The following is a 27,055-nucleotide window of genomic DNA, read 5'->3' as shown; positions in this document are numbered from 1 at the left end:
CACCCCCCCCCCCCTGTTTGCTGATATACCACATAACTGTGCTACTGTCTGTAAATACCTTGAGAGGCTCTGGAGAGAAAAAGAGGATGAAAGGGCTGAAGAGCCAGTATAAGAGCTCTCATTTCTTTGGTGTTGATGTGCTCCTTCTGCTGATGAGGCAACTATAGTTCCTAAATCTTCAGGGAGCCAAATGACGCTCCCCATCCCACATCTGAAGTGTCTGTGAACAGATCCTGAGAGGAAGGAGAAAGTGGATGAAAACGGAGCCCAGGATTCAGAGACAACTGCTGAATTCACCACAGAAGTTCCTTATTGAAACAAGGGAGAAGAGGAACTGTAAAGTCTAGAAGATGTGCATGCTGAAGCCATGCCGACTTCAGAAACCACTGAAACTTCCTCATGTGGAGTTTGGCCAGAGGGAGCATCAGAATGGTGGAAGCCATAAAACACAGGGCACTCCGAAACTCCCTGGCTGTAATGGAGGCCAGGGAAAGAACAGTTTGAAATTAAGAAAATGAGAGTTAAGGCCTATGGAGGAGGCAGGGATGCCAATATTGGCACCATCTGAATTCTGCAACTCAGAAAAACATGATCCTGAGAAAGAGTCAGGAAGACATTTTGAATTTATCATGAACCCCAGGCTCTGAAGTAGAAAATTGGTAAAATGAAGATTTTGCAAAAGGACCTCTGGAGATGATGACAGCAGATCACCTAAGTAAGGAAATATTTGGAACCGTTGAAGCCTGCAAAAAGCAATCACAGGAGTGAGGCATTTGGCAAACACCCTTGAGGCAGGAGAAAGGCCAAAGGGAAAAGCAGAGAACTGAAACTGAAAATGCCAGGATGCAATAGAGAAATGCAAAAACTTCCTGAAAAAAGGATGGATCAGAATATGGAGATAAGCATCCTTGAGATCCAGAGACACCAGAAAGACCTGAGGGAGCAAGAGAGGAAATAGGGTCCGAAGGAACAACAACCCAAAGGAAGGCACCTTCAGAAAAGTGTTTAGATGAGAGAGGTCTAGAATCAGTCTCCAAGTGCCCTCTTTTCTGGGCACTAGAAACATTCTTGAATAAAACCCCTTCCCCCTTTAGGACACAGGCACCTCTTGAATAGTATCCTGAGAAAAGAGACCTTTAAGAACATCTGAGAAAAATAGGAAGTTGTTCCCAAGGAGGGTGAGGAATACCCATAAAAGGAGGATGGGAAATCCACACCACAAAGTACCCCCGATGAATGACTGACAGAACCCATGAATCCTGGGTGATTTGAAAACAAATAGGAAGAGAAAGAGAAAGGTGAAGAGAAGGAGGAATGTGGCTGGGAACATGTGAATAGTCAGACAGCACCTGGCTTGTCAGGAAAGGAAGGCTTTTGAATCCCTGCAGTCTGAGTGGCCTTTGTAGGAGGAGCTCGTTTACCACCCATGGGTTTATATCACCACATCGAATGGTGATAAATCCAAAAGCCCTTTGTTTGAACCGAAAAGTCTGAAAGCCCTAAACCACGAAGTTACGGAACATCGATTTTTTTTCCCAGGGAAAAAAATTGGTGGGCCGTATTCGGGGCTTTGCTATTTTCTTCACTGTAGTGCTATGTTGGAGTTGGCATATTTAAGTAGGGGGGGTGTGGGGTCACAGCCACCCACATTGGGGGGTGTTGGGGTTGAAGACCCCCACTTCAGTTTGTTTTAAAGTTGTGATTTTTTTTTCACGTAGCAGCGATTTTTTCCCTGGGAAAAAAATTGCTGTTCCGCGAGTTCGCTGTTTAGGGTTTTCAGACTTTTAGGTTTGAACAAAGGGCATTCGAACTTATCACCATTCGATGTGGTGATACAGACCCACCACCCTTCCTACCTTTAACAGGAGGGCAAGATTGCTTACGAACAAAGGCTGGCTTAGAAGGGTAGTTTCTCTGAAATTTAGGCACAGGAAAAACAAAGACATATTTAAGCTTCCTCAAACAAAAGTTTATTATCCACAGTAGCATCCATCACCTTAGCCTTAATATCAATGGTAAAGGTTGAAGCTTAAGCCAAGAATACCTCCTCAGTACTGAACCAAAAGCAGTAGCCCTAGAAGAGGTATCCGCTGCATCTTGACTACATTTGATAGAATGACGAACTACTTGAGAGGAAGTCCATAGCAAGGAAAGAACAGAAGATTTACTCTCAGAGCCTGGAAGATCAGAAAAAAAGCTGACAAGCCTGAGAAATAAGAGCCAATACATACCTAGATATATGGGTCTGATAATTAATAGCCCTAAAAGCTAGAGTAGCCAAAGTATAAACCTTCTTACCCAGCCTGTTCATGGTTCTACTGTCCTTGTCAGAAGGCAGTAACCTGGATGAAGGAAGCAACTGAGATGGCTTATCACAGGCTACAGACACTAGAGAGGGGTCAGTAGCTTTTTTAAGGGGACATCCATCCTAGAAAAAATGAGAAGGCCCTGACTCAGGACAGCATTCCACAACTGTAGCAGGAACTTCTTCCCTAAGAAGAAACTGCAGAACCCCCCCTAGACCTCTCGGAAACAATACCCCATGGTTCCCCTTGAATGCCTGAAATGGACGCCTGCAAAGTCTCATCGGACATATTGCCTGCCAGATCCTTGCCAGCCTCCAACCCGGACGTAGCAGAAGAATCTGACAATAAAACCAGGTGAGTCTCCAGGTTTGTAATAACCTCAGGAGAAACACCCAGCAGATGTTCCAGAAGTCATAAGTCTGTTGAGAGGAAGTCAGGGCACAAAATGAATGCAGCTAAAGCTCGAGCAGTTGCAGCTAACTATATTAGATTACAAGAGCTGACTGACATTCATTTTCCACAGAAATTATTCCCACATTTGGGATAGCACTAGATCCAAGTACTAGAGAAACAAATGAAAACTTGTATAGTGAACTAATGGGGTAGGTCAAGTTATTAGTGTCAACATGGGAAAACATACTATTGGAATAAAGATGCTTTGTTTGCTGATACAGTAAACTTTCAGTTAACCAGCACCCATGGTGATGGGTAGATGCCAGATAAAAAGAAGTTATGTACTCACCATAACGTTCCATCTGAGTAGTTATAGTTCATTTTGCTGCAACCTGTGGGTATACGGATCCATATCGGATCTGAGCCGGCAACTTTTTTTCTAGCATCTGCTCCAAGCTCCGAGCTCCTCCCCCTACCCATAATACACCACCACCTCCTATTTTCCCTCAGATCGAGTCTGCTGCAACCATACATATTAGCAACTCAACTAAATAAACCTAACATGTTTATTCACATGAAAAGGTCGGGGGGGTGGAGGTGAGAAGGTTGCAGAAAAATGAAGTAAAACTACTCAGATGGAACGTTATGGTGAGTACATAACTTCTTTATCTGAAGAAGTTAACTTCATTTTATCTGCAACCTGTGGGACAGAGTCCCCAGCTACTCAACAATTCCTGGGAGGCCCTCATGGAAGGATATTCCTGAGCATCGCAGAGCCAAAGGATGCTCTCCCTCTGGAAATCAGATCTAACTTGTAATGAGAGATGAAAGTATGAGGATTTGCCCAAGTTGCTGCTGCGCAAATGTCATCCAAAGGAACCTTAGACCAAAAGGCAGCAGAAGTCGCCATGGATCTGATAGAGTGAGCTTTAATCAGACCAGGAGGAGATAACCCCTTGGCTTGGTGTAGAATGCAAAGAGTGATCCATCTGGTTAAAAAAACCTTGGAAATAGCCTTGTCCAAATGAGGTTTGGAAAATGAGACAAATAATTGATCGGACTTACGGAAGTATTGTGTTCTATGAAGGCAGAAATGAAGTTGTCTATGAACATCTAACAAATGAAGTTTATATTCCCCTTTCTTCTGAAAATTTGGAAAGAAAACAGGTAGATCAATTGTTTGGTTTATGTTTGATTGAGATGCCACTTTGGGTGAAAACGAAGGATTTGTACAGAGAGAGACCCTGTCCTTATGGAAGGCCAAATAAGGAGGCATGGCAGACAAAGCCTGTAGCTCAGAGACCCTCCTAGCCGATGTAATAGCCACTAGGAAGGCTGTCTTCCAAAACAAAACTTTAGATCCACTGATGCATCAGGTTCAAAAGGAGGAGATACTAATGAATGGAGAAACAAAGTGAGATCCTAAGGAGGAATCGAATCTTTGATGGGAGGATGCAGAAGGAAGGTGCTTTTTAAAAAGGCTATACAAAGCCTAGAAGAGGCGAGTGCAATCTTATTTTCGCCTGCATGAAAATTAGAAATGGCTGCCAGCTGTACTTTCACCGTGGAGGAGCTAGCTCCTTGCTGAAAAATACTAGTTAAGAATTCCAACATCGCTGGAACAGGGGCTGTAAATGGGATCCAGGTTTCTTTGAGAGGCCAGATAGAGAAACATCTCCATTTACTGCGATAGACCTTCCTAATGGAATCTTTAAGAGAAGCCACTAGTAAAGATTTTACAGGGGATGAAAGACCAGGAGTCCTGGCAATCAAGGGAACTGCCAAGCTGTCAGCTTTAGACTGTCCAGACTGGGAAGGTAAGCACCTGAAGGATGAGAGATTAGATCCAGGAAGGGATCCAGAATCCACGCAGGCGCTAGAAGATGAGAATAAAAGGAAGGGGAACCAAACTTGATGAGGCCAGAATGGGGCAATGAGGATCACTATGCACCCCAGTCGACAGGCTTTCTGAAGAAACTTTGGAGTGAGTGGTAATGGTGGGTAAGCATACAATAACCCAGGGGGGGGGGGGCAAACATGGACTATACCGTCTCTGGGGGCATCCCCTGGCGAGAGAATCAGAGCGAAGAACTCGCTGCACTTCACGTTGGAAGGAGATGCGAAGAGATCGCAGCAAGGCTGTCCCCATGCAAGGAATATCTCCTCCGCTACTGACTGTTTCAGAGACCACTCGTACGGCATCAGAATAGCCCGACTAAATCTGTCCGCTAAAATGTTGGAGCATCTCAGGATGCGCGTTGCAATCAGAAATCAACCGGTGGAAATCGCCCACTCCCACACTCTCATGGCCTCGCGACACAGAGGATAAGATCTGGTTCCCCCCTGCTTGTTGATATACCAGACAACCGACATGTTGTCTGACTGAATTGCAATCATACCCAGAGGAAGGACAGTGTGGAGGGCTTCCAACGCTACGAGCACTGCCCTCATCTCTAGAACATTTATGTGCGACTTGGTCTCTATCTGGGACCACTAGACCTGGACTGTCCTTCCCAAGCAGTGTCCCACCCACCCGAATTGGGAGGCGTCTGTGGTCACTGTGGCTTGGGCTGGAGATGACATGAAAGGACGTCCCGCTGCAACCTCCGGTGAAAGGAGCCACCAAAGGAGAGATTTCCTGCAAGTGTGACTGATCCTTATCGGAAAATCCATGGGCAGGTATAGCCAAGACCATTGGACAGCTAGTGTCCATTGAAGGACCCACATATGGAGGCATGCAAGGGAGAATAGAACTCGAAGCAGCCATGGAGCCCAGGGCCCGAAGCACATCACTTGCCTTTGGAAATTTGAGGTTCACGATTAGAGCGATGTGGTACCTGGGGTGTGAGATCCTGTCTGGTGTTAAGAAAACTTTTAGCTGCAGAGTGTCTAGCCATGCCCTGATGAAGACTAGAACTTGTACTGGTTGCAAAGGGGATTTGTGGACACGGACTGTAATCCCCAGCTGATCTGCCAAGAGGAGAAAATAGTCTCGTGCCAGACACAGAAGACGCTTGGTGGACACAGCGAAGAGCCAGTCTTCCAGGTAAAAAAATACCTGAATTCCCTGAAATCTCAGGTGAGCTGCTACTACTGCCATTACCTTGGTGAACACCCTGGGGGGCTGGGGTGAGACCAAAGGGTAGAGCTCTGAACTGGAAGTGACTGGCTCCCAGCCGGAAGTGAAGAAACCCCCTGGAGCTTCTGTAGACCTTGATATGGTAGTAAGCATCCTGGAGGTCTAACGAGCACATCCAGTTGCACTCTCGGAGATCAGGTAGAATGGACTGTAGAGTGACCATCCGGAACTTTTGTTTGGTGACAGGTTCAAGGTTGACAGGTCCAAAATGGGCCTGAGGTCCCCCGTCTTTTCTGGCACTAAAAAGAACCTGGAGTAAATGCCTAATCCGGACTGGTCGAGGGGGACCGGTTCGATGGCTTGTTTGTGAAACAACTTTGAAACCTCTAGAGCTGCGGCCTCCCTGTGAGTGGGTGAGACATCCGAGAGGCGTCTTGTAGCACTTGGCAGGGCAACAAATGGGATAGTTTAGCCTCTGGATACAATTTGTAGCACCCAACGATCTGCAGTTATGGACTCCCATGCCGCTGGGTGCAATGATAATCTTCCCCTGACTGCCTCCAGAGTAGGATAGTCGGGAAACACCTCAGGGCTGCTGAGTGGACCTGTCAGAAAAAGTTTCCCTAGACCCGAAGTTCCTGGGACCCCCTCTACCTCTGGGTTGGCGTCGATCCTGTCCACCTCTACCTCTGGGGGAAGAGTTGTCCTGAAACTCCTGGGAAAACTGTGATTTCCATTACCACATCTTCTTTTGCCCTATTTGGTTCCTAGAAAAGGACCGCTGAGGGTTAGAGAAGTGGAGCCCGATGACAGACAAAGTCTTCCCGTCTTTTTTGCTCTGGACAAGAGTGTCACATACTGTCTTCCCGAAAAGGCAGGAACCATCATAGGGAGCATTAGTAAATGACGCCTTGAAAGGGTCTGCAAATTGACACAACCTGAGCCAGGCATGACGCCTCATGGCTACACCTGTCCTAGCTGCCCTAGCTGTTCTTTCCATGGCGTGAGAAAGGAGACGCATGGACGTGTTTGATACCGACTTCAGAGTAGACATTTTCACAGAGAACAGTTGTTTGTCCTGCTGCGATAAGGACTCTGGCGGAGACTCAGCGAATTCTGAGACAAGGTCTCGCTGCAGCCGCATCACATGTGCCAAATAGTTCAGCCCATGGATGGAAAAGGTCACTGACGAATAAACGTGCTTCCCAAACCTATCCACCAACCTGGACTCCTTGTCTGGAGGGTGGACTGAGGAACTCTCTTGCACCAGTTCCTTATTAGTGACTGCTGCGACCACCATAGCGTCAACGGGGGCACCTTTAGACGAAGGTTGTCTGTGGGTGGGAGGAGAAAGAATCTTGTCAGGGCATTTGGAGATGGGCTCTACGGTGTCAGGCTCCTTCCATGCCCGTGTGGTGATGAGGTCCACCAAGGGGTCCGCTGGTGGGGACACCCAGGAAGTAGATGGGTCCATGCCAAAGGCCTCTAGGAACACAAACTCATCCGTAGAAGGTTTTGGGGCTGAACAACCTCCCCTCTGGTGGAGGATCTCCATGATGTCTCTGAAGGAGACATCTTTGGGAGGTGACCTGAGGAACCTTCTCCTTCATCTAAATCTGTGTCCGTAGTAAGGGACTCAGGGGAGTCCAAGTGCTTCCTTTTGCACTTGCGCTTACGGGGCCCCTCTTCAGTGGGACTCTCTGAAGAGGACCCGTGAGCTGCAGGGGGTTCCTCAAGGGGAAAAGACTGGGGCTCCTCTGGCCCGGGCTGGCCCTGAGACAGGATGAAGGGAGTCATTGCCAAATACAGTGGAGTCTGGGTGGAATTCGAGGAGATGGGCTGAGGTCTCAATACCTGGGAGATAAACCTCTCCACCACTTCGAACGCCGAAGGAGAGCATACCTCCTTGGCACCCAGCAAGGAAGAAGCTCTCCTTAGGTCCAAAGCGAGGATCGGAGCCGAAGTCCAGGTAGCCTGAGGTCCAAGGTAATGGTATGGATCCGAAAAGGTCAGAGCCGATGATGGATCTATTCCCTCGGGTCCGACTCCCTGTCCACGGCTCCGAGAGTCGCTCGGATCTAAACTGGCTGGAGTCGAGGTTGGTGGAACCGTCAGCGTCAAGCTACCAGCTCCAAAGAGTCTCGGATCCAAGAACCCCGAAGCAGCAGCATGGATCGGGGAAGGAGAGATGAAGGGGAAAAAGGGCATGGAGGTCCTCCCTCCAGAGGGAGAGGGACCTGGCAAGACTCCCATCTGTATTTGGGTCTGAATGAATCTCCGCATCATCCTGTCTATGTCCAAGTCCGATAGGCTCCGAATCGATCGCAAAAAGGTGACCGACTCGGATCTGGCTGGTCTGCGCTGTAAGGGTGAGGAAGGCCTCAGATCAGAAGACTCCAACGGCTCCGTCGAGAAACGGGGTGAGCAGACCCTGTGAGAAGCTGCCCTCAAAGTCTTGGATGGTGGAGTAGGGAAAGCTTCCCTGTCCGGAGACCTCTTGCGAGGCCTATCCCTCTTCCTCTCTTTATCCTCCTTGCGCCTTTCTCTGTCCTTTTCTTTTTCTCTCTCTCTTGCTTTTTCTTTCTCTTTGTCTTTGTCTCCCCCAACACCAGAACAAGTGGGAGTTTCAGTCCCTGTCTGAGTGGGTGGTTGGGCAGGAGTACCTGAGACCGCGGCTGTGGCAGAATCCAGCATGGAGGCAGGGAGAAGACCCTTGGCAACTAACTTGGCCTTCCTGTCCCTGAGGGCCCTCGGGTTAAAGCCTGCACAGAATGAACACTGTGTTGATAAATGGGGCACTCCCAAACATATTACTCACAGAGTGTGGCCATCAGACGGTGAGAGCTTATGGCCACACTCTGTGCATTTTTTGATAACCGACTTAGGCTGATCAGCCATAATCTAACACTAATCACCACTCCCTAAAGCGAACACAACACACACTGAAGGGAAGTGGGCCTAGAACTACTTTCATCAATAAGAAAAACTTTTTTTTTTTTTTTTTTCTGAAGCTATACCAACGACCAGTGTACACTAAAGGGGAGGAAGGGAAAAACTAACTACCACTTGGACACAAAAACAGAATTAACCTACTTACTTATCCCTGAAGCTCAGAGCAAAGGAGATCACGATGCTTACTATGGCGTGGCAAATAAGATCTGAGGGAAGATGGGAGGTGGTGGTGTATTATGGGTAGGGGGAGGAGCTCGGAGCAGATGCTAGAAAATAAGTTGCCGGCTCGGATCCAACATGGATCCTTATACCCACAGGTTGCAGATAAAATGAAGTTAACTACTTCAGATCTGTAGTTTCTGGTTGCTTGAGAGTCACTATTAAAAACAGGCCTGACTAATACTGTAACCTATATTATTTGTTTGGTTTAAGTTGTTCTTAGGTTGAGGAGCGAGGGAATTGATTCCTATCTTCCTTTTTAAAACCCTAAAACTCTAAAAATATAAGGTATGTTTCTGCAGGGGGGGCAAAAAGAAACTGTACTGTATTTCTTAGATTTTTTTTTTCTGCTGGCTTGACAGTCCTGGTTGCTTGAGTTCCGGTTAACTGAGAGTTTACTGCAGACTGGCACAACTTTCATGTCATTTTTGGTGCCACTGATATAGAATTTTCTTGAGAAAATCAAAAGTCTAGTGATGCAATTTATGTGACAAAAAAAATCTAGAATGGCATACAACAAAATATTTTTGCCTTATAAAGGGATCTTAGACATTCAATTATAGTGGGCAGCAGCCTCTTTGAGTGCTTTGTATAAAATGGTCTCACCAGGAATATTGAATGGTATGGAAAATGTGAATACAGACATTTGTGAAATGTGCTGGACAACATCTTTCTGGAACTTTCTGAGGTCAGATTCTTCCAAATCAAGTCTATACTCCCATGCCTGTTACAAAAACAGTGCTTAAACTGATATCGTGAGACATCTTCCTCACAGAAGAAAAACACAGTTGTGCCACACTTACCATAACTACAGTTGTTTGAGTAGATCAATATTGCAGTACTGAGTCTTGGGTCTTCCTGCATTTATAAGCCCATGACTGGTTCAATTTCAAATTTTTTGCATCATCTCTAGCTGACGGATGTCAGACGACCAACATCTGGACGTCAGGGTATAAGAAAGCATGGCTGTCAAGTGTCATCTTCAGGTCGTTCTAAGCAGTGAACAAGCAGTCCGATGCTTGAGGACAGCGTGACTTCCCCAATTGTCTGAATTTGAGCGTAAAGGAGGAAGTTCATAGAAAGCAAAGACGGGATGACTGTGATAGGAGGACTATGTGCACAAACACCTCTACATTTTGCAACCAGCAAGGGGGAGACAAACGGTCAGTAGGTAGAGAGGCTAGAAGGTGGGACTATGTACTGCAACAGTGATCTACTCAAACATCTAAAATGGTGGTAAACGTGACACAATTGTACTATGTTCTTCGTAGTCAGTGTTGAAGTACTGATTCTTGGCAGGACTCCCAAAGCTAAAAAATTGGGTGTAGATGTCATCTGTATGACCTTAAGAAATAAGATTTTGCAGGATGGCAGAAGTGAAACATCTTTAGAGAGGCAGTGGCAGCAGGTTCAACGGGAGGCAAAGTTAGTTCTCGTAAGACATACCTTAGATCCCGAGGTGGAATGGGGTTGCTTCTGGGTAGTCTCAAGTGAATCACCCCTTTAGAAAAGGTTTCATATGGGGATTTGAAAAGACACATGGAGCACAGTTCAGGCAAGCTGAAACTGCAGATGCATGCATCTTAATGCTAAAATAGGAAAGTCATAGTGTAACTAGGCCTGGGAGGTACTCTAAAACTGATCTAACATCTGCTTGACTGGGGTCAATGTCATTGCAGTGACACCAGGCAGAAATTATTTTCCATTTTGTAGGTATGATTGTCTAGTATTGGGCTTTCTTGATTCCCTTAGAATGGGGAGCATCTTCCTGGGATAAGTTGCTACCCCTAGGGTTTCAAAACTCAATCCTCTAGGCAGTTAACTTGAAGGTGGCTAGGTGACCCTTAATCTGGCTGAGGTGATCTATCTTCTGGGATAAGGTACAGAATCTCCTCTTGCTGAGCTTCAGAAGGAGAGAGAACCATGGTTGTCTCAGCCAGGAGGAGGCCACTAGGAACTTGCTAGGTCTGCCCACCCCGATTTTTGTTAGTACACTGGGAATCAGGGGCAAGGGTGGGAATTCATACAGGAATCATTTTTTTCCATGTGAAGAAGAATGTGTCTATCTTCCAAGCGCCTGTCTGCTGTGTTGTGTAGAAGGAATTCTGTAGTGGCTTTTTGTGGAGAGAGGCAAACAGGTCTGTTGAGAGGATCCACCACTGTATAATAAGATCCAAGAAGACCTCTCTTTTCAATATCCATTTCATGGCTAGGTAAACTGCTAGTAACTCCTTTTGGTTTATACACAACTTCATTTGCTGTGGAGACCAAATGCCATGTATCTTCAGGGGACCTAAGTGAGATCCCCAGCTACATCTGAGCTGTCCATAGTAATAGTCTTGTTTGCTTTTGGCTCAGTGAAATCTGCTCCTGAGTTCTCTTTTCAGGCATGGAAGGAGGGCAGCAGGGTTCCCACAGGCTGGGAAATGCTGTTCCTAGACACTTTTAGAAACCATTGAAATTTCCTCATGTGTAACTTTGCAAATAGAATCATGAGGATGCATGATGCCATGTATCCCTTGAAGTCAAAAGCAGCTTTGGAAGTAGACCAGTCAGGTAGCCTGTTAAGAACACAATCTTGTCTTGGAAAAGGAAGGCCTTCTGTTGAACTGAATCTATGATGGAGCCTTATTTGAGTGAGAGTTTGACATTTCTGAAGATTTACGGTGAAACCTACCTTCTATAGTTATCTGCAAGGCACCCAGGATCTCTAAAGTGCATCTTCCCTGAAAGGGGCAGTCTTCTAAGTAAGGGTAAATATGAACTCCTAGAGTTCTGCAATGTGCTTTCAGAGGCACTAGGCATTTTGCGAAAACTCTAGGTGTAGTAGATAGCCCACATGAAAGCACAGCACAGGAAGCGGGAGTTTGTTGCTACAAATTATAGGCACTTTTTGCGATGTCTGCTATGGGGACATGAAGGTAAGCATCCCTTAGGCCTATGGTGACCATGGGAACATCTTGGAAGATCATGAGCAGTAATTTCTGTAACATAAGCATTTTGAATTTTGGGATGTTGAGGAACTTGTTTAGCTCTAACAGGCCCAAGATGGGTCTCCATGTGCCCTCCTTTCTTGGGATTAAAAAAATACATCTGTAAAAGCCTTTCCCTTCTTGTTCTGGAGGGATAGACTGTATGGACCACTGCTGAAATGGCTCCCTGAAGATAGGTAGTAAGAAACTTTCTTGCATTTTTGGTGCTTCTGGAATGCCCAAGGAGGGTAGAATTTCTCTGAACTGAAACAGTACCCCGTTTCATTGTTAATGACCAACTGGTCCCTGGTGATGAATTTCCACTCTTTATGAAAAAGGACAGTCCTTCTGCTAGAGGTCTGGAAGGGATGGGAAGGGGTAAGGGGGGAGGGACAGAACATATTCACAGCTGCTATCTGTGCTGGGTGGGTTCTTTGGAGCCCCCTGTCCTTTAAGATTATTCTGTTTGCCATCTCCTACACTGTTTTGTTTATTTACCTTGTCTTGTCTAGGTGGGAAAGGCCAAGGTTTTGAAGGGTAATTCCTACTGTAGCTTGGAGTTGGAGATGGATAAAATTCTTTCACTGTTTTAATTTGCTTTCTTTTTGTCCACTTTCTCAAAAATTTGTTCAACTGCAGAGCAAAAAGGAATTCCTTGTCCAATGGGCCATCTAGTAGTTCAGCTTTTACTTGGTCTGACAAGGGCTGGGTCCTGAGCCATGCATGTCTGCGGATGACAGAACTTGTGGCAGCTGCTGTGCAAGAACCATCTAAGGCATCATAGCCACGCTCTAATGAGTGTCTAGAGACTTGTATAACTTCTCTGTCTCTCTCTCTCTCTCTCCTGAATTTCCTTGGATAAGTTTCTATCTGCAGTAGAGTCTACCTAAGCTAGCATTTTGTCTTGAAGAGATTCAAGCTACTTAAACAACTGACAATTCAAAGCTCTCATCGCCACCTTTAGCGGATTCAGCAGAAGGATCAGCCTTTGGATTTTTACAGAGGTGCTTATGAGTTTCAAGCCCTCTGTAAAACCTGTCTGGTTTCTTTGCTGCAGTGGGTAGAGAGTCACAGTGAAGAGTTATGTCTTCAAAGACATCATCTGATAAAATGTACATTGGGAATATCCAGTGGCCTGGGTGAAGGTAAACTTAGGAGTTCCTACAATGTGTCTGGGCCTGGGACAACTGCCTACTTTCCCAGCTAAAAACCTCCTGTTCTATGTAGGGCATTTCCAAAGGAAAAGTTCTCAGGTGTGTGTGTGTGTGTGTGGGGGGGGGGGGGGGGGGGGCAGATGGAACTGTATCATCTGAGACTGAGTAAGTTTGTGGTAGTAAGTATCCAGAGTAAGACAATTCCTCCTCATCCTCAGCACTACAGGAATCTTCATCTTCCTAAAAAGCTACTTCCCTGCTACTTTTAAATGAGGAGGTCTCAGTGATGGATGGATGAGATAGGCACTCTAGAATTCATGAAAACCATAGACTCCTGTGATATTTTAAAAAAGTCTTTGGCACTGGTCTGAGTAGTGTTGGTTAGGAAGCAAATGGTGCGATTCACTTCAGTTTGATTGTTCCTTTCACAGGGGTGACTGGAGGGTGCTGTCATCTGACCATAAATTCAGTTGCAACTTCTGTAGTTGGGGAAGCCACAGACTCTCCCTCAATGTACATGGTGCAGACATCAAAAGCTGAAGCCTGCAGAGCAACTTCAGACTTGACCAGTATGTGAGCTATGGTGGTATTTGAAAGGTAGGCTGGTAAATATGGTGGCCTCCCGAGGGGTTGCACTACATGGTTTGGGCCTTGAAATTTCATGACCAGGGGGCTTCAAAGGAGCCTTACCTATGTCATTGTTGTACTTAACAATGGTAGGTGAAGGTTTTTCAGAAACATCAGGATCCGTAGCCTTTTTGTCATTCTGTTTTTTTGGAATGATGCTAGCTGAGGCCCTATGGTAGCAGTGGACTGTGATACCAGCAAGAAAGCCATAGAAGATGACTCCATATGGCTGGTAAGTACTTCAACCTTATGTTTGAGAGATATATGGAATTTTGCAAAATCAGGACCGTTAAAGACATTGTGCTGAGGCCCCACGCAGAACAGCAAAACGAGTGAAAATCTTTATGCGAGATTTACTTACCAGACTTCAAGCAATTGTTTACTTTTTTTTGAAAAATAAACTAATAGAGAAATTTCCCTAACAGGGTACTTATTTCAATGGAAGAAAGGATCTCTGGAAACACGAGCCGACCAACAGACTGCAAGGGTAGTGAATACATGAGAAGCACATTGGACTGCAAAGTTAGAAGGAACTGAAGATGTTGCTGATGGATGCCCTTCTTATATCCTAATGTCCAGATGTCGGTCAACAGACGTCCATTGGCTAGGGATGATACAGCACCATGACACTAAGACTCTGAAAATCAGGCTTGTCGTGGGCTTCTGCATGGCAGGAATCAGTAATACAACATGGACTAAGAAGAACTTCAGAGGTTAATACAGCCTATAAGGAGAATAGTGGTGACAGCAAGAGAAGTAAATAGAAAGTTCAGTTGTGTAAGTTGCACTTACCATAACAGCAGATGTTTTATTAAATCACTGCCAAAGTATCCTTAGTTACATGGGTTATATTTTCCCAAGGATACAATGGCTGGCCAGTCTTCAAAAAGCTTTCACTTGCTCCAACACACTCACATGCCCCCAGGCTGCTGCATCTTGAGCTCCTGTGTGGAGAAAACAGCAACCTTGGTGCCAAACAACTTCAGTAGTTTCTTGTCACCCATGAGAGTGCTCCTCCTGGGCTTCAGAGGATTGACAGCTGGCTCCTGTCTTACATTGCTGGGCAGATGAGCGCCCACTGGGAAATCTCTACCATACATTTGCTTTTTTGAAAAAAATATACCAGTTCTCTTTAAGAATACTGGCACTTTAAATGTGTTTACTATTTTATCGGAAATGTCTCTTTTGGCAGCTGTTTTTAGCAGTGACTGTTTACCTGTACTTAGAGAACTATTTTGTGGTAAAAGTGTGCTGATCTGTTTGTTCTGTAAGACCAGAAGGCTGCCTGCTATTCCTACTACAGGTGACTCGACTGCTGACACTGCGGTGCAGCAATAGAGGAGTGCTGTATTCTTGTGTGTACCATCCTTCAGATGAGATGTTAAACTGAAGTCCAAGGTATGTCTAACATTTACAAATGTAACTTAAAGACAAGTATGCTTTGTTCTGTTCGTGCTGTCTCATAATGGATTTCTTTTTTTGTGGCAGCAGACATTTCAGTCCTTAGAGTTGACCTCTTGATTTACGAAGCAACAGACTAAAGGGACAAAAGTAGTAATGGAGGAGGCTGGTTTCACTTACTGACCAAGCTGAAGCTAGAATTGAAATCACTAAAGAAGCTAGTGAGTAAAATGTATAGAACTGGACTTGCACCTAAAAAGGAAGTTTCTCATCAAATAAAGTGGGGATGGGTGAGGAATAAGAATGAACAAATCAGGGATAATGTTTGGAAATGACTTTGCCCTGTACAAGGTATTCCACTTTGTCTGGTAGTTTTAAGAACTCTGCGTGGAAATGTCTCCACAATTATTTTTATACTCTTCGTAAATCAGCACATATTTGCTTGGGATTTCTACTGAAATGCCACAATCAAGAAATGGGTACCTGGGACAATATATTTTGGGAATATCCTGCAAAACAGTGTCTACGGGATTGCAACTGGCCACTACAGTCTTTAACAACAACTTTTTCTCTCCCAACAATTAAACAGTGTAGGTTGCAAACATAAAAAAAACATTTGTTAAGCTCTCTTTTACTGTGTTGTGTAACAAAGTGAGTCACCATTTTGGTCCGTCATAGGGCTCTTTCTGCTCTATTTTTCCCTCTTTTCCCCTGTAACTAAAGCAAACTGATTCATACATTTGTGTCTCTGCCCCTAATTTTTACAGCTATAACTTGTACCTTTATGGCTTTCTAATTTTCAGATATAGAATAAGTGTTACTTATTTGTCTGACATTTGAACAAGTAACCCTAACAAAAACCTCAAAATTGTACACTGTTGGTCTGTCTTTCCTGCTAAAAGTAAGTAAAATTAAAGTGCTGAGTGCAGGTTTAGGCCCTTACATTCAACTTACTTGTGGTGTGGTGTGGTTTTGCCCACTTCGCTCGGGCTTGCTTCACTCTCCTCCCTCCCCCGAATCCCACCCACCCCAAGTATCCTCAAATTTATACTTTCGCTTCGTTGCCTCGTCACTCCCACAGCCCCCTCACACCACTATAACTTGTGCTCTCTCTCACTCTTCCCACCTTGTCTCCAATCTTACTCCTTTCCCCGCCCATGTTGGGCTGCCTGCTCTGTTGCTTGCCTCTCTCACACTTAACTCTTTCACTTCCTAGCACACCTACTATCTTCCTAACATACTCACTATTTCCACGCCTCAATAGTGTTCCTTCCCTCACACGGCTTATCTCTAGCCATCACCCTTCCCTAATACATTTCTTTATATTTTTCCCTGTAACTCTTCCCCTCCTTTTTCCATCACATAATGCTATCCTTACTGATATTCTCCCACTTCTAATCTCACTAGCCCTAAGTACTTCCTACCACACTGAGCTCCATATCTTCCCCTCTTCCCCCGCCTTTCCCTTTCACAGACCTCTTCCAACATATGACCAAGTTCCACTGACTATTGCCCTCTCTTTTCTCTCTCTCCCCCTTTCAATGTCTTAAATTTAAACTCATGGCCTACCCCGCTCTTACGCCTAAACTCAAGTCCCCATTCCCCTTACTGACCACCCTCACCTTTGTCATCTTGACTTTGCTCTTCTGGTTTCTGGTTACATCCATCCTAATCCTGGTCCCTCCCCTTTCTCCACTACCCCTCCATCTTCATCTGCTGTCCCCCCAAAAACATTCTCAAATATCTCCAGCCTCAAACATCTTTCTATCTCTGCAATGAACATCCAAAGCCTAAACAACAAAATGTCTGAACTTCACGCATGGTTGGCCCAACACAAACCTCACATCTTGGCCTTATCGAAAACCTGGCTAAAACTGCATATCAATTCCTCTGAATTTCTGCCACTTCAATAAAATATCTATAGGTTTGATAGGACACCCAAAAAAGGTGGTGCAGTGGCTATCTTGTACTCTGTCTCAAGACTCTAACACCTATAGATGTTACCCTGCCTAGTTTCTCCCCTGCTGAACTACTGCTCTTCGACTGCCACATCAATAACTACAGGAAGTCTGATATTGCCTCTATCTATATCCTCAAAGGTAAAAACATCCCAATCCTTGAACATATACTCTCCTGGATAAACACCTCCATCCCCTATTAAACCATCATTCTTGGAGATGTTAAAATAGATTTGAACTCCCTTATTGGTCACTCACCCCAACATTTCATAAACCTGTATGGATTCCCACAACTGATCATTATCCCTACCCACTACAGTAAAAATGCTACTGGTTCCACAACTGATTGGATCTTGACCACCTCTTCTAACAACTACTGTAACCCTTCTACCTTCCCTGACTCTATTAGTGACCATTCTCCCATCTCTATCTTAAGGCACTCTCCTCATTTCTCTAAGCCCCATCTCTACAGAGATTGTAGGAAAGTGACTAACTTTTCCCCTGAAACCTTTAACTATAGATTCTCTACCATCAACTGGTCTTTCCTAAAAACTCTCCTGCTCAATGATGCTGTTACTAAATTCAACCACATTTTCCTTGATGTCCTAAACTCTCTTGCCTCAACTTGCAAAATCAGAACCAAATCTAATTTTGCACCCTGGCTCTCCAAAGCTACTTATGCTTTGATGCATGAAAGAGATGTTCTATGGAAAAAAATGGCAAACCACTAAAACTCCCACCCACCAAGGTTATAAGCAACTCAAAGTGTGTAAAATATGTATTATTTTGGATAAATGCCAACATTTCACTAAATTTCAAAGCTCTCGCTCAAATGACCCCCAAACATTCTGGATTACTATCAGTTCCCTGCTGCACACTGGCTCTCCTGCCATCTCTAACCCTTTCCCCTATCACTCTCTCTCTGAAACTGCAGACTTACTCAACAAACACTTCATAGACAACATCTCTAAACTCCTACCCTCTGGTAACTCTGCTCATCCTAACTCTTCTGTGTCACCCTCACCTCCCCCTAAACCTCTATGTTCCTCTGTCTCTCAGCCTTTTACCTTGTGACCTGTTTCTACTAAATACATAAAATCCCTGCTTCTTAAACTAAAACCATGTTCTCCCTCCACTGATAAACTCCCCCCTCAATTTCTGAAAATTGCTGCTGACTCTATTGCATATCCTGTAATTATCTTAATCAACCGCTCCATTCAGGATTCTACCGTACCAGAAATATGGAAATCCTTCTATACCACTCCTCTGCACAAAGGTGGCAACTCTGTTGAATGCTCTAACTATAGACCAATCGCTATTCTCTCACTGCTCTCTAAGATCCTTGAAAAATGTATACATACTCAACTACTGTCCTATCTCATTCACACAAATCTCATCACCCCCTCGCAACATAGTTTCTGCCCTAAACACAGTACCTCAACTGCCTTACTATCCTTTACTCAAAAGGCTGCAGAAGCTAGGGACAACAACCTCATCTCCTGTCTATTCCTTGATCTCTCTAAACCCTTCGACACTGTGTCTCATCCCATCATTCTTAAGCTCTCAGACCTAAACCTCTCTCCTTCTACTCTGGTTCTAATCCTACTTTACTGGCAGAAAACAAGCTGTTAGATGGCAGTAGGCTTTCTCACCCTTCCTTGCTGTTAAAACAGGAGTACCCCAAGGTTCCATACTTGGACCACTCCTTTTCAACATTTTTACCAACAACCTACATTCATCCTGCAGTCTCTCATCTGTAATACAATACACAGATGACTCTATTCTCTTATCAATCTCCAATACTATCTCTGAACTACACACAGTAACACAGACTTCCTTGATCTCTGTTGAAAAATGGCTCAGAAACAAAACTAATCCTTAACCCTAAGAAAACTCAACTCCTTCTCTTCCTACCTCAGACACACTCACCTTAAATCCAACTTTTCTCTTTCTTCCCTAGATGGCACCACTATCTCCCCTGCCTCACAAACCAAACTCCTTGGGGTAATAATTGATGACCAACTAAAATTTGACTTGTACATACAACAGGCCATCAAAAAAAACCCACCAAAAACTTGGACTACTTTATAGGAACAAAAAATTCTCACGCACTCTTGTACAGGCATTTCTCTTACCCAGTCTTCTATACGCTTCCCCCATCCTTACCAATATCCAAACTACCTCAATGCAGAAAGTGGAACAAACGTACAACAAAATTGCCAGATTTATTCTAAACCAACCACTCTCTTCACATCACTGCCTCTCACTAAACAAACTTCAGTGGCTGGAATTTCTACACCTTCTCCTACAAACACAACTCCACACTACCTTTTCCATACTCAACAACCCCTCTGCCTGCCCTGCTCTCATCTCCCATGTTACTCCCTACTCTCCCCCTTGGCCTCTCTGGAGTGCTGATCAGCATCTTCTCTCAGTTTATAAACACAAAAGGAATATTGGCAAACTACTTTACAAACACTCTGTCTCACTAAATTGGAACAAACTCCCTCTCCATATTAGATCCAATCTTTCCTTTCCCAGTTTTAAAAACTAGCTTAAATCCCACCTACTTAACTTGAAATTATGCTGTTGCATTGACCACACAGTCTTAGTCTCTCCCACTGTATAACCTGTTGCATCTCCTAACTTTCTTTGTTAGCAACTTCTGCTTAAACTAATCTTCTAAACCCTCAGCTCTACTACTATAGCCCCCCTCCCATTCTCACAATTTTTTCTCCCCCACTTCCTATCAGTCTATACATTGTCCTTTTTTTGAACAACGATTATTTTTTTGTTTTTACTCTCATATGTAGTAAATTTTACTCCACTACTATCAGTGCAACCCTTAATGTCCTTAATTTTTTTAGTTTGTTTTTCTCTTTATAATTAATTTCGTATTTTCAGTGTTGTTTTTAATAGTTTTGGTCCTGTATGTTTATCTTTGCTTATGTTTGCTGGGGCTCTTTCCCCTTGGGTCTCCACTGAAAATGGGTTGCTTACTATCAATGCAATGCAAATAGTTAATAACCTTTTCTTTTTTACAATTATTTTTTATTGTGACTGTTATTTAAAATTTGTATATTGTCACTTTATTTTTACTTAAGTTTGCTGGGGCTTTCCCCCTTGGGTCTCCACTGAAAATGGGTTTATTTGCAAACTCAGTTGGACTAACCTGGTTAACAAATGTGAAATAAATAATAAATATCTTACTTTAGAAAAAAAGAGAGTTGTAGTAATGCATAAAATAATTCCTTCGATCACCTATAAAGTGCTGGAAACTCAGTAATACAAACGAAGATGCTTTCAAACACGGTATTTAATCCACATAACGCCAAAAAGTAACATAAAAATACAGACAGAATAGAATTATTCAAGTACAGGACATAAACATAACATATCAAGAGTAAAAATAGATCTAAAAGTTTAGTGCTTTCAACTTTATCTTTATTTTTATCTGTGTTAACTATATTGTGGTTATTTCTTTAACATTATAGAACTCTAAATCAGTCCGTATACATACTGATTACTAAGTATACTTTGGAAACATTTACGGCAGCTATTTATGGTAATTTTGTATATGTTATGGACAGCGGAGATACATATCAGACATTGATTTAGATTTTGCCACTTAGTTCATACTTTTTTGTGTTTTTAACATTTTATTATTGTATATTATATTGTTTCATTGTATATAGGCTAGTATGACTAGCTTTATCAATTTAATGGTCAACACTGTATCTTTAAGGAGTAAACATTTTATTTAAACTGAACGCTTGTTTATAGATTCAGTTCTGAAGAAGACCAGGTTATTTTGTAAACTTTTAGATCTATTTTGTCTGTCCACTTGATATGTTATGTTTATGTTTGGCGTTATGTGGATTAAATACCGTGTTTGAAGCATCTTACGTTGTGGTTACTGGAGTTTACAGCACTTATAGGTGGATCCGAAAATATCTTACTTTAGAATGATTTAAAGATGAGTTGTAGGACTTGTTGAAGTTGATTTGGAGGAATAGGATGGGAGTAACAGCTTAGATCTTTTTCTTCGGGTACCTAATATTGGAATTGTTAAGTACACATGTACAAAAGCTAATAGACCCGATTTCTGATAGCAGTTAAGAACATTATCTGTAACAGTAAGCAACAGTCCCTGCCCATAATTACTGAACTGACAGATTTGCTGAAGAGGATTTATAATACAGAATCTGTAATAATCTAAGATAAGGCTTAACTAGTCTGTACTGGCAAGTGGTTGCACTGGTTTGAATATCTTAATAAACTGGAAAAGGAAAATTCAGATCAAGTAGACCTAGAAAAAGCATGGAAAGCCTAATGGATCAACAGGTAGATGCAGGTTTTCTACAGATGGAAAATTATGCTGAAAGTGAAAAATACTTAAACTTTACATTTTCTCAGTGGGAGTTCTGTTACACATACGAGACTAGCCATAAGGGTTTGCAGAAAAAATTCTAAACCAACAACTGAAAGCTGCCAATGATGCAAGTTTTTCTTTTATTTGCTTCCTTAGTATGCCTTTTTTCTATTTTATCTTTTTGCACTATAAAATTGTTAGTGTGGGTGGTGCTGCAAGTTTTAAGGTGAATTAAAGTGTGTAGTGCTACACATTCTGGTATTAAACTCAGAAAGCATAGCATTCTGTTCAAGCTTGTCAATCAGGATATCAATTTATTTATTTATTCAAATCATAAATATCAACAAGGCTATTAACATATTCATTCAGATCACAAATGTCAGCTAAGTTGTATTTAATCAAAAATCTCACATATTCAAATAGTTTACACAATGAGGTGCTACCTTGCTTTTATAAAGTCCAGACAATTAACACCCTTCTGACAATTTTAATACTGCTAGCCTCTTATGTACAATTATTTGCTTTTTTAAGTTTTCTTCAAAGCAGTAATTGTCCCACTGAAGCCTTTTTAAATTCACCAGTGAGTTTTGTATTTCCGTGCATTAGTGGATGTATCTATCACAAGTCACAAAAGGACCAAAAGGAGGTCTTAAGAGACTTCTGAATATGTGTTCATATTTTCTGGAATCAGAGTGTCTTTCATGTTTTCTACAGTACCTAAGGAAGGACGAGATGAAAAGTTATATAATGAGTGTTTATGATGCTGCATTTCAGTATGCGACAGAATATGTGTCGATGAGTAGGCTTACTCACAATGACAGTACCATAATAAGGAAATTTGATTTTCTGTACCTTAACTAATTAATCCCAAGGAAAAGAAAATAACTGTAATTTCAGATGTTTTACACAGTTTGTTCCTACGTTGTGCATTTGGTGAACTGCTGACTTCATATGATTGGGAAGTTTAACTTTCCACCACTCGCTAATTCTTTAGCAAATGGAGAAATTAGGTACACTGTCAGAAGTCCAGTACGACTTATGAACATGCTGTTTTATAAATGCTTAACAAGTGTTATCCTATATTGCGGCTCGTATTTTTGTACTTTATAGTGATACTTTGTTTAAAGTGACATTTTTAGCAATTACATAAACACACACAAAAAAAAGAGAACAACACAGACTAATGTTACTTGAGGTCTGTTTACTTACTTGAACTTTGTACACTGGTTTGGCAAACTGCCAGACTATTACCTCCCCAGTTTCACTGCCAGAGATGAGGAATTTTCCACAATGGGACCATGCAAGGGCAGTAATTTCACTTCTGTGACAAAGTGCTGAGTCATCATCTACAGAAATAAATACAAATAAGAATTCAGACAAGTTCATGTGGTACTTTCCAATCAGTTTATGAATACAATTTCTGTCATATCTAACTTGCACACAGAACAACAATATAAAGCTGCTTCACTCATCTGCTAGTAATACCTGACAGTGAAAAAAATGAGAGTTTCAGAGAGATGAGCATGCATGTTCTGGCAATAAAAAAAAAGAAAAAAATACTTGATTGGCTATTTGGTGAGTAAAGTAAAGATTCAAGAAAATTTGAATTTTGATTTTTCTAGAGTTTAAAAAGGGGATTATTCCCCACTTGGAATGATATTTTATTTGAAATGTAAGGAGTCCCTGTGTTAGTCTTTGGGGCAGATCAAAACACCTCAGGGCTAAAAAATGAAGTAATAAACTTGAAATGTTTTCTAATTTATAGATAGTAAGAAAAAATAATTTTTTTTTAACTAAAAACAACTAAAAAACAAGTAAAAAATAATTAAAAAGATTCGAAAATATGGGAATGAGTTTTTAAAGTTTTTTAAAAGCTTATTTAATCAGTGTACAATGTAAAACAAATGGTAAATATTATAATTATGAATGTATTTTAAAGTGTATTGATCAATTAATTAATTTTCAAATGTTATAAACACATTTCCTGTGGAAATAGTATTTAAACAGCATTTTTTTACAACAACATGTTTCTGAGGAAGTTCACGTTAATAAAAGTGAATGAAAGCACTTAAATTCAAATTGGAGAGTGAGAATTTGTTCTTTGGAAGTTCATATTGATTATTGCCTGGTTTTCAAGGTGATGTATACAATTACAGAAAGGATACAGTTGCATGTTAACGTCATTTACAAATATGTAACAAGAGAAACTAGGTTCTAAAAGACTGAAAGGACTGATAAGTAAGTAACTCACCATGACCTCATGGCCTTATACCACCCAGCTCCACAAGAAATAAAAGTTATGAACGCACAGTAACTATGCATCTGTTTTGTCCATTTTCATTCTTCCTCAACACATGGGTCTTGGATCCAACTCTCAGATCCACCTCGGCCGCTTTTCTCTAGATTCTTGGATCCAACTCTTGAGCTCTTCCCTTTACCCATAATTCCCCTGACTACTTCCTTACCTCAAATCAAGTGTGCTGCTACTATATGGCCATCTAAACATAAGCATGATAATAATAATACGTAGAAACAGTATAGTAACAGAAAAAAGGGGTTCAAATAGGACCTGTGGCTCCTGACAAAAAACTTCATCAGGTCACTCTCAAAGAAATGGATAGGGGAAGTGGGGATGGAAGTTGAGGAAGAATGAAAATGGACAACACAGATGCATATTTATGGTCAGTACAGAACTTTTCTATTTGATGATGTCACTTTCATTCAATCCTCAACACATGGGACAGACTGCTCAGCTACAATAACCCTGGGTGGCCCTTATGGAAGGATGTTCTGGAGAAGCGCAAAGCCAAATGCAGAACTGTTTCTGGAGACGATATACAACTTGTAATGAGCAATAAAAGTATGAGCATTAAACCAAGTGGCAGCTGCACAAATATCATCAATGGAAGCTCTAGCCCAGAAGGCAGGTGATGTAGCCATAAATCTAGCTGAGTGCACTTTTGGAGATTTTGGCAAGGTTAAACCTCTTAAACAGTAAACACATGAAATGCAACATGTTATCTATTTAGCTAGAGTAACTTTGGATACTGGTTTTCCCAATTTGTTACTGGTAAAGGAAACAAACAGTTGGTCAGTTTTCCTAAATTCCTTAGTCCTATTTAGATCAAAATGAAGTTGCCTGTGTATATCTAAAAGGTGAAGCATGTACTCTCCTTTGTTGTTAAAATTTGGAAAGAAACCTGGCAAATTGATAACTTGATTGATGTTTGTTTCAAAGGTAATTTTGGGTAGAAAGGAGGGGTTAGAACGTAAGGTAACTATCTTTATGGAAAATCAAACAAGGCAGTTTTAAGGAGAGTGCTTGGAGTTCAGAAACTTAACTCAGAATTGACAGCCACAAGAAAGACCATCTTCCAGGAAAGAAATTTGAGATCCAACTTAGCCAAGGGCTCAAAATGGAGATTGTACCAAGCTCTGTAACATGATAGTAAGCTCCCATGGTGGAGTGGGATCCTTTACTGGAGGTCTAAGCAAAAAGGTACCTTTAAGAAATGTTTACATAACTAGGATGAAGCCAGAGGGGAAGTGTTATCTCCAATATGGTAGTTAGAGATGGCTGTCAGAAGAACACTGATGGTCGAGAAACTAGCACAACTTTGAAAAATTGAAGCAAGAAAATCTAAAACAGCAGGGATTGGTGCTGTTAAAGAATCCAGCTCCCTCTGCTGCTCCCAAAAGGAACATATTTTCCATTTACTCTTATAAATCTTCCTCGTAGAAGGTTTCTGGGATGAAAATAAAATCTGCCAAACAGGACAGGAAAGCCTGGAATGTTTAGCCATCAATGGAATTGGAGAAACCATGTGGTCAATCTGAGGCCTGTAATGCCTGGATGAGGCATCCCTGATGGATCTGACAGTCAATCAGGGATAGGGTCCAGTGTTCAAGAGGGACATATAGTAGGTGAGACCATAGGAAGAAGAATCAAATTTTTTGAAGCTAGAAGGCAACAATGAGGATTACCTTGCTCTTCAACTGGAGTGCTTTCTGAAGAAATTTGGGGATTAGGGGAAAGGAAGAGTAAGCGTATAGGAAACCAGAGGACCAAGTGTGGACTAGAGCATCTCTCAGTGACTCCTCCTGAGGGGGAATTAGGGCAAAGAACCTGCTGCACTTATTGTTGAGGCAAGAGGCAAACAGGTCACACCAAGGTTGACCCCCATTTGTCGAAAGATCATTTTCACCACTGTATGACTGCGAGACCACTCATGAGGCAACAAGATAGTCCTGTTGAGCTTGTAAGCTAGAACATTGGATTTCATTGCTACAAGACAGCAGCTGGAGGAGATTGCTCATTGCCAGACTCTCATTCCTTCTTGGCAAAGCGTGTAAGATATAGTTCCCCCTTGCTTGTTGATGTACCATACTACTGTCATATTGTCTGTTTGGAAAGCAACTCTACCAAGAGAAAGAGAGTTCTGAAAGGCCTTCAACAGTAAGAGGACCGCTCACATCTCTAAGACACTTATATGCAGTTTGGTCTCTTCTGGGTACCATGTCCCAAGATATGCCCCCCACCCCAATTAAGAGGCATCCGTGGTCAACGTGGCCTTTGGGGGGGAGGATAAAGGGCATCCCTGACAAACTTCGTCAGATCGAATCCACCATAGCAGGGAGTCTCTGCAGACTCAAGATAGTTTTACAGGAAGCTGCAAAGGTTGTCAGAGAATAGACCATTGTACTGCTAGAGTCCATTGGAGAATTTGCATATTAAGATGAATGGTAGGTATCAAGGTAATTGTTGCAGCCATTGAGCCTAAGGCTTGAAGAACCATTTTTGCTAGGGGAGATCAGAGGGGAAGAATCTGTCTGACTTGCAGCCTCAAGGTAAGAATTTTGTTTTGGGGTAAAATAGCAAGATGATTAACTGCATCTAGGCTAGCCCCTATAAACTCCAAGACTGGAAATGGTTGAAGATGAGACTTTGAAAGACTGACTGTGATTCCCAAGAACTGAGATAACTGCAGTAGGTAATTCCTGGATTTTACTAGGAGATGCCTGGTTGGTGCGATGATGAGGCAATCATCTAGATAAGGAAACACTCTGAATCAATTCAGTTTCAGTTGAGCTGCTACTACTGCCATGCATTTAGTGAACACCCTGGGGGCTGTGCTGGAACTGAAAGCAGGGCTTTGATATGGCAATGACTGGCTCCTAGCCAGAAGTGTAGACTTTGAGAGCCCCTGTTCATTCTGATGTGATAGTATGCACCCTGAAGATCTATAGAGCACATCCAGTCATCCTTCTATAACAGAGGCAGAATGGACTGAACTATGATCATCTGAAATTTGGAGTTTTTTACAAGCTGATTCAGATAACTGAGATACAAGACAAGTCTCAAGTCCCCTGTTTCATTTGGTACTAAAAAGAATCTTGAGTAAATTCCGGATCCTGTTTGGTCTGGTGGGACCTCTTGGATGACCCTTTTGTCGAGCAGCTTTTGAATCTCTAGAGCTGCTAACTCCCACTGACTGGGTGGAACATCAAGGAGACTTCTTCTTTTCATTGAGGGGAAATTAAATATCCTCTGGATATGATCGTTTGCACCCACAAATCTTTTGTGATGGCTGTCCAGGTGGCAGGGTGCAAAGCTAAGAGCCC

General features: G+C 42.6%; 1 protein-coding gene across 1 annotated transcript in view; it reads right to left on the bottom strand.

Moving 5' to 3' along the window:
- The window catches only part of TEP1 (telomerase associated protein 1), a 2,704,809-nt gene that overhangs the window by 371,302 nt on the left and 2,306,452 nt on the right, over positions 1-27,055 (bottom strand). Inside the window, exon 45 of the mRNA XM_044058078.1 lies at positions 22,643-22,779. Within this exon, the coding sequence (XP_043914013.1) occupies positions 22,643-22,779 (137 nt within the window). The remainder of the gene's footprint in view (positions 1-22,642; positions 22,780-27,055) is intronic.

This window comes from Protopterus annectens, chromosome 16.part0, assembly GCF_019279795.1.
Source record: "Protopterus annectens isolate FY-2018-M chromosome 16.part0, PAN1.0, whole genome shotgun sequence".
Lineage (NCBI taxonomy): Eukaryota > Metazoa > Chordata > Ceratodontiformes > Protopteridae > Protopterus > Protopterus annectens.
The sequence above is the reverse complement of the archived record's forward strand: the minus strand, read 5'-3'. Positions and strand labels throughout refer to the sequence as shown.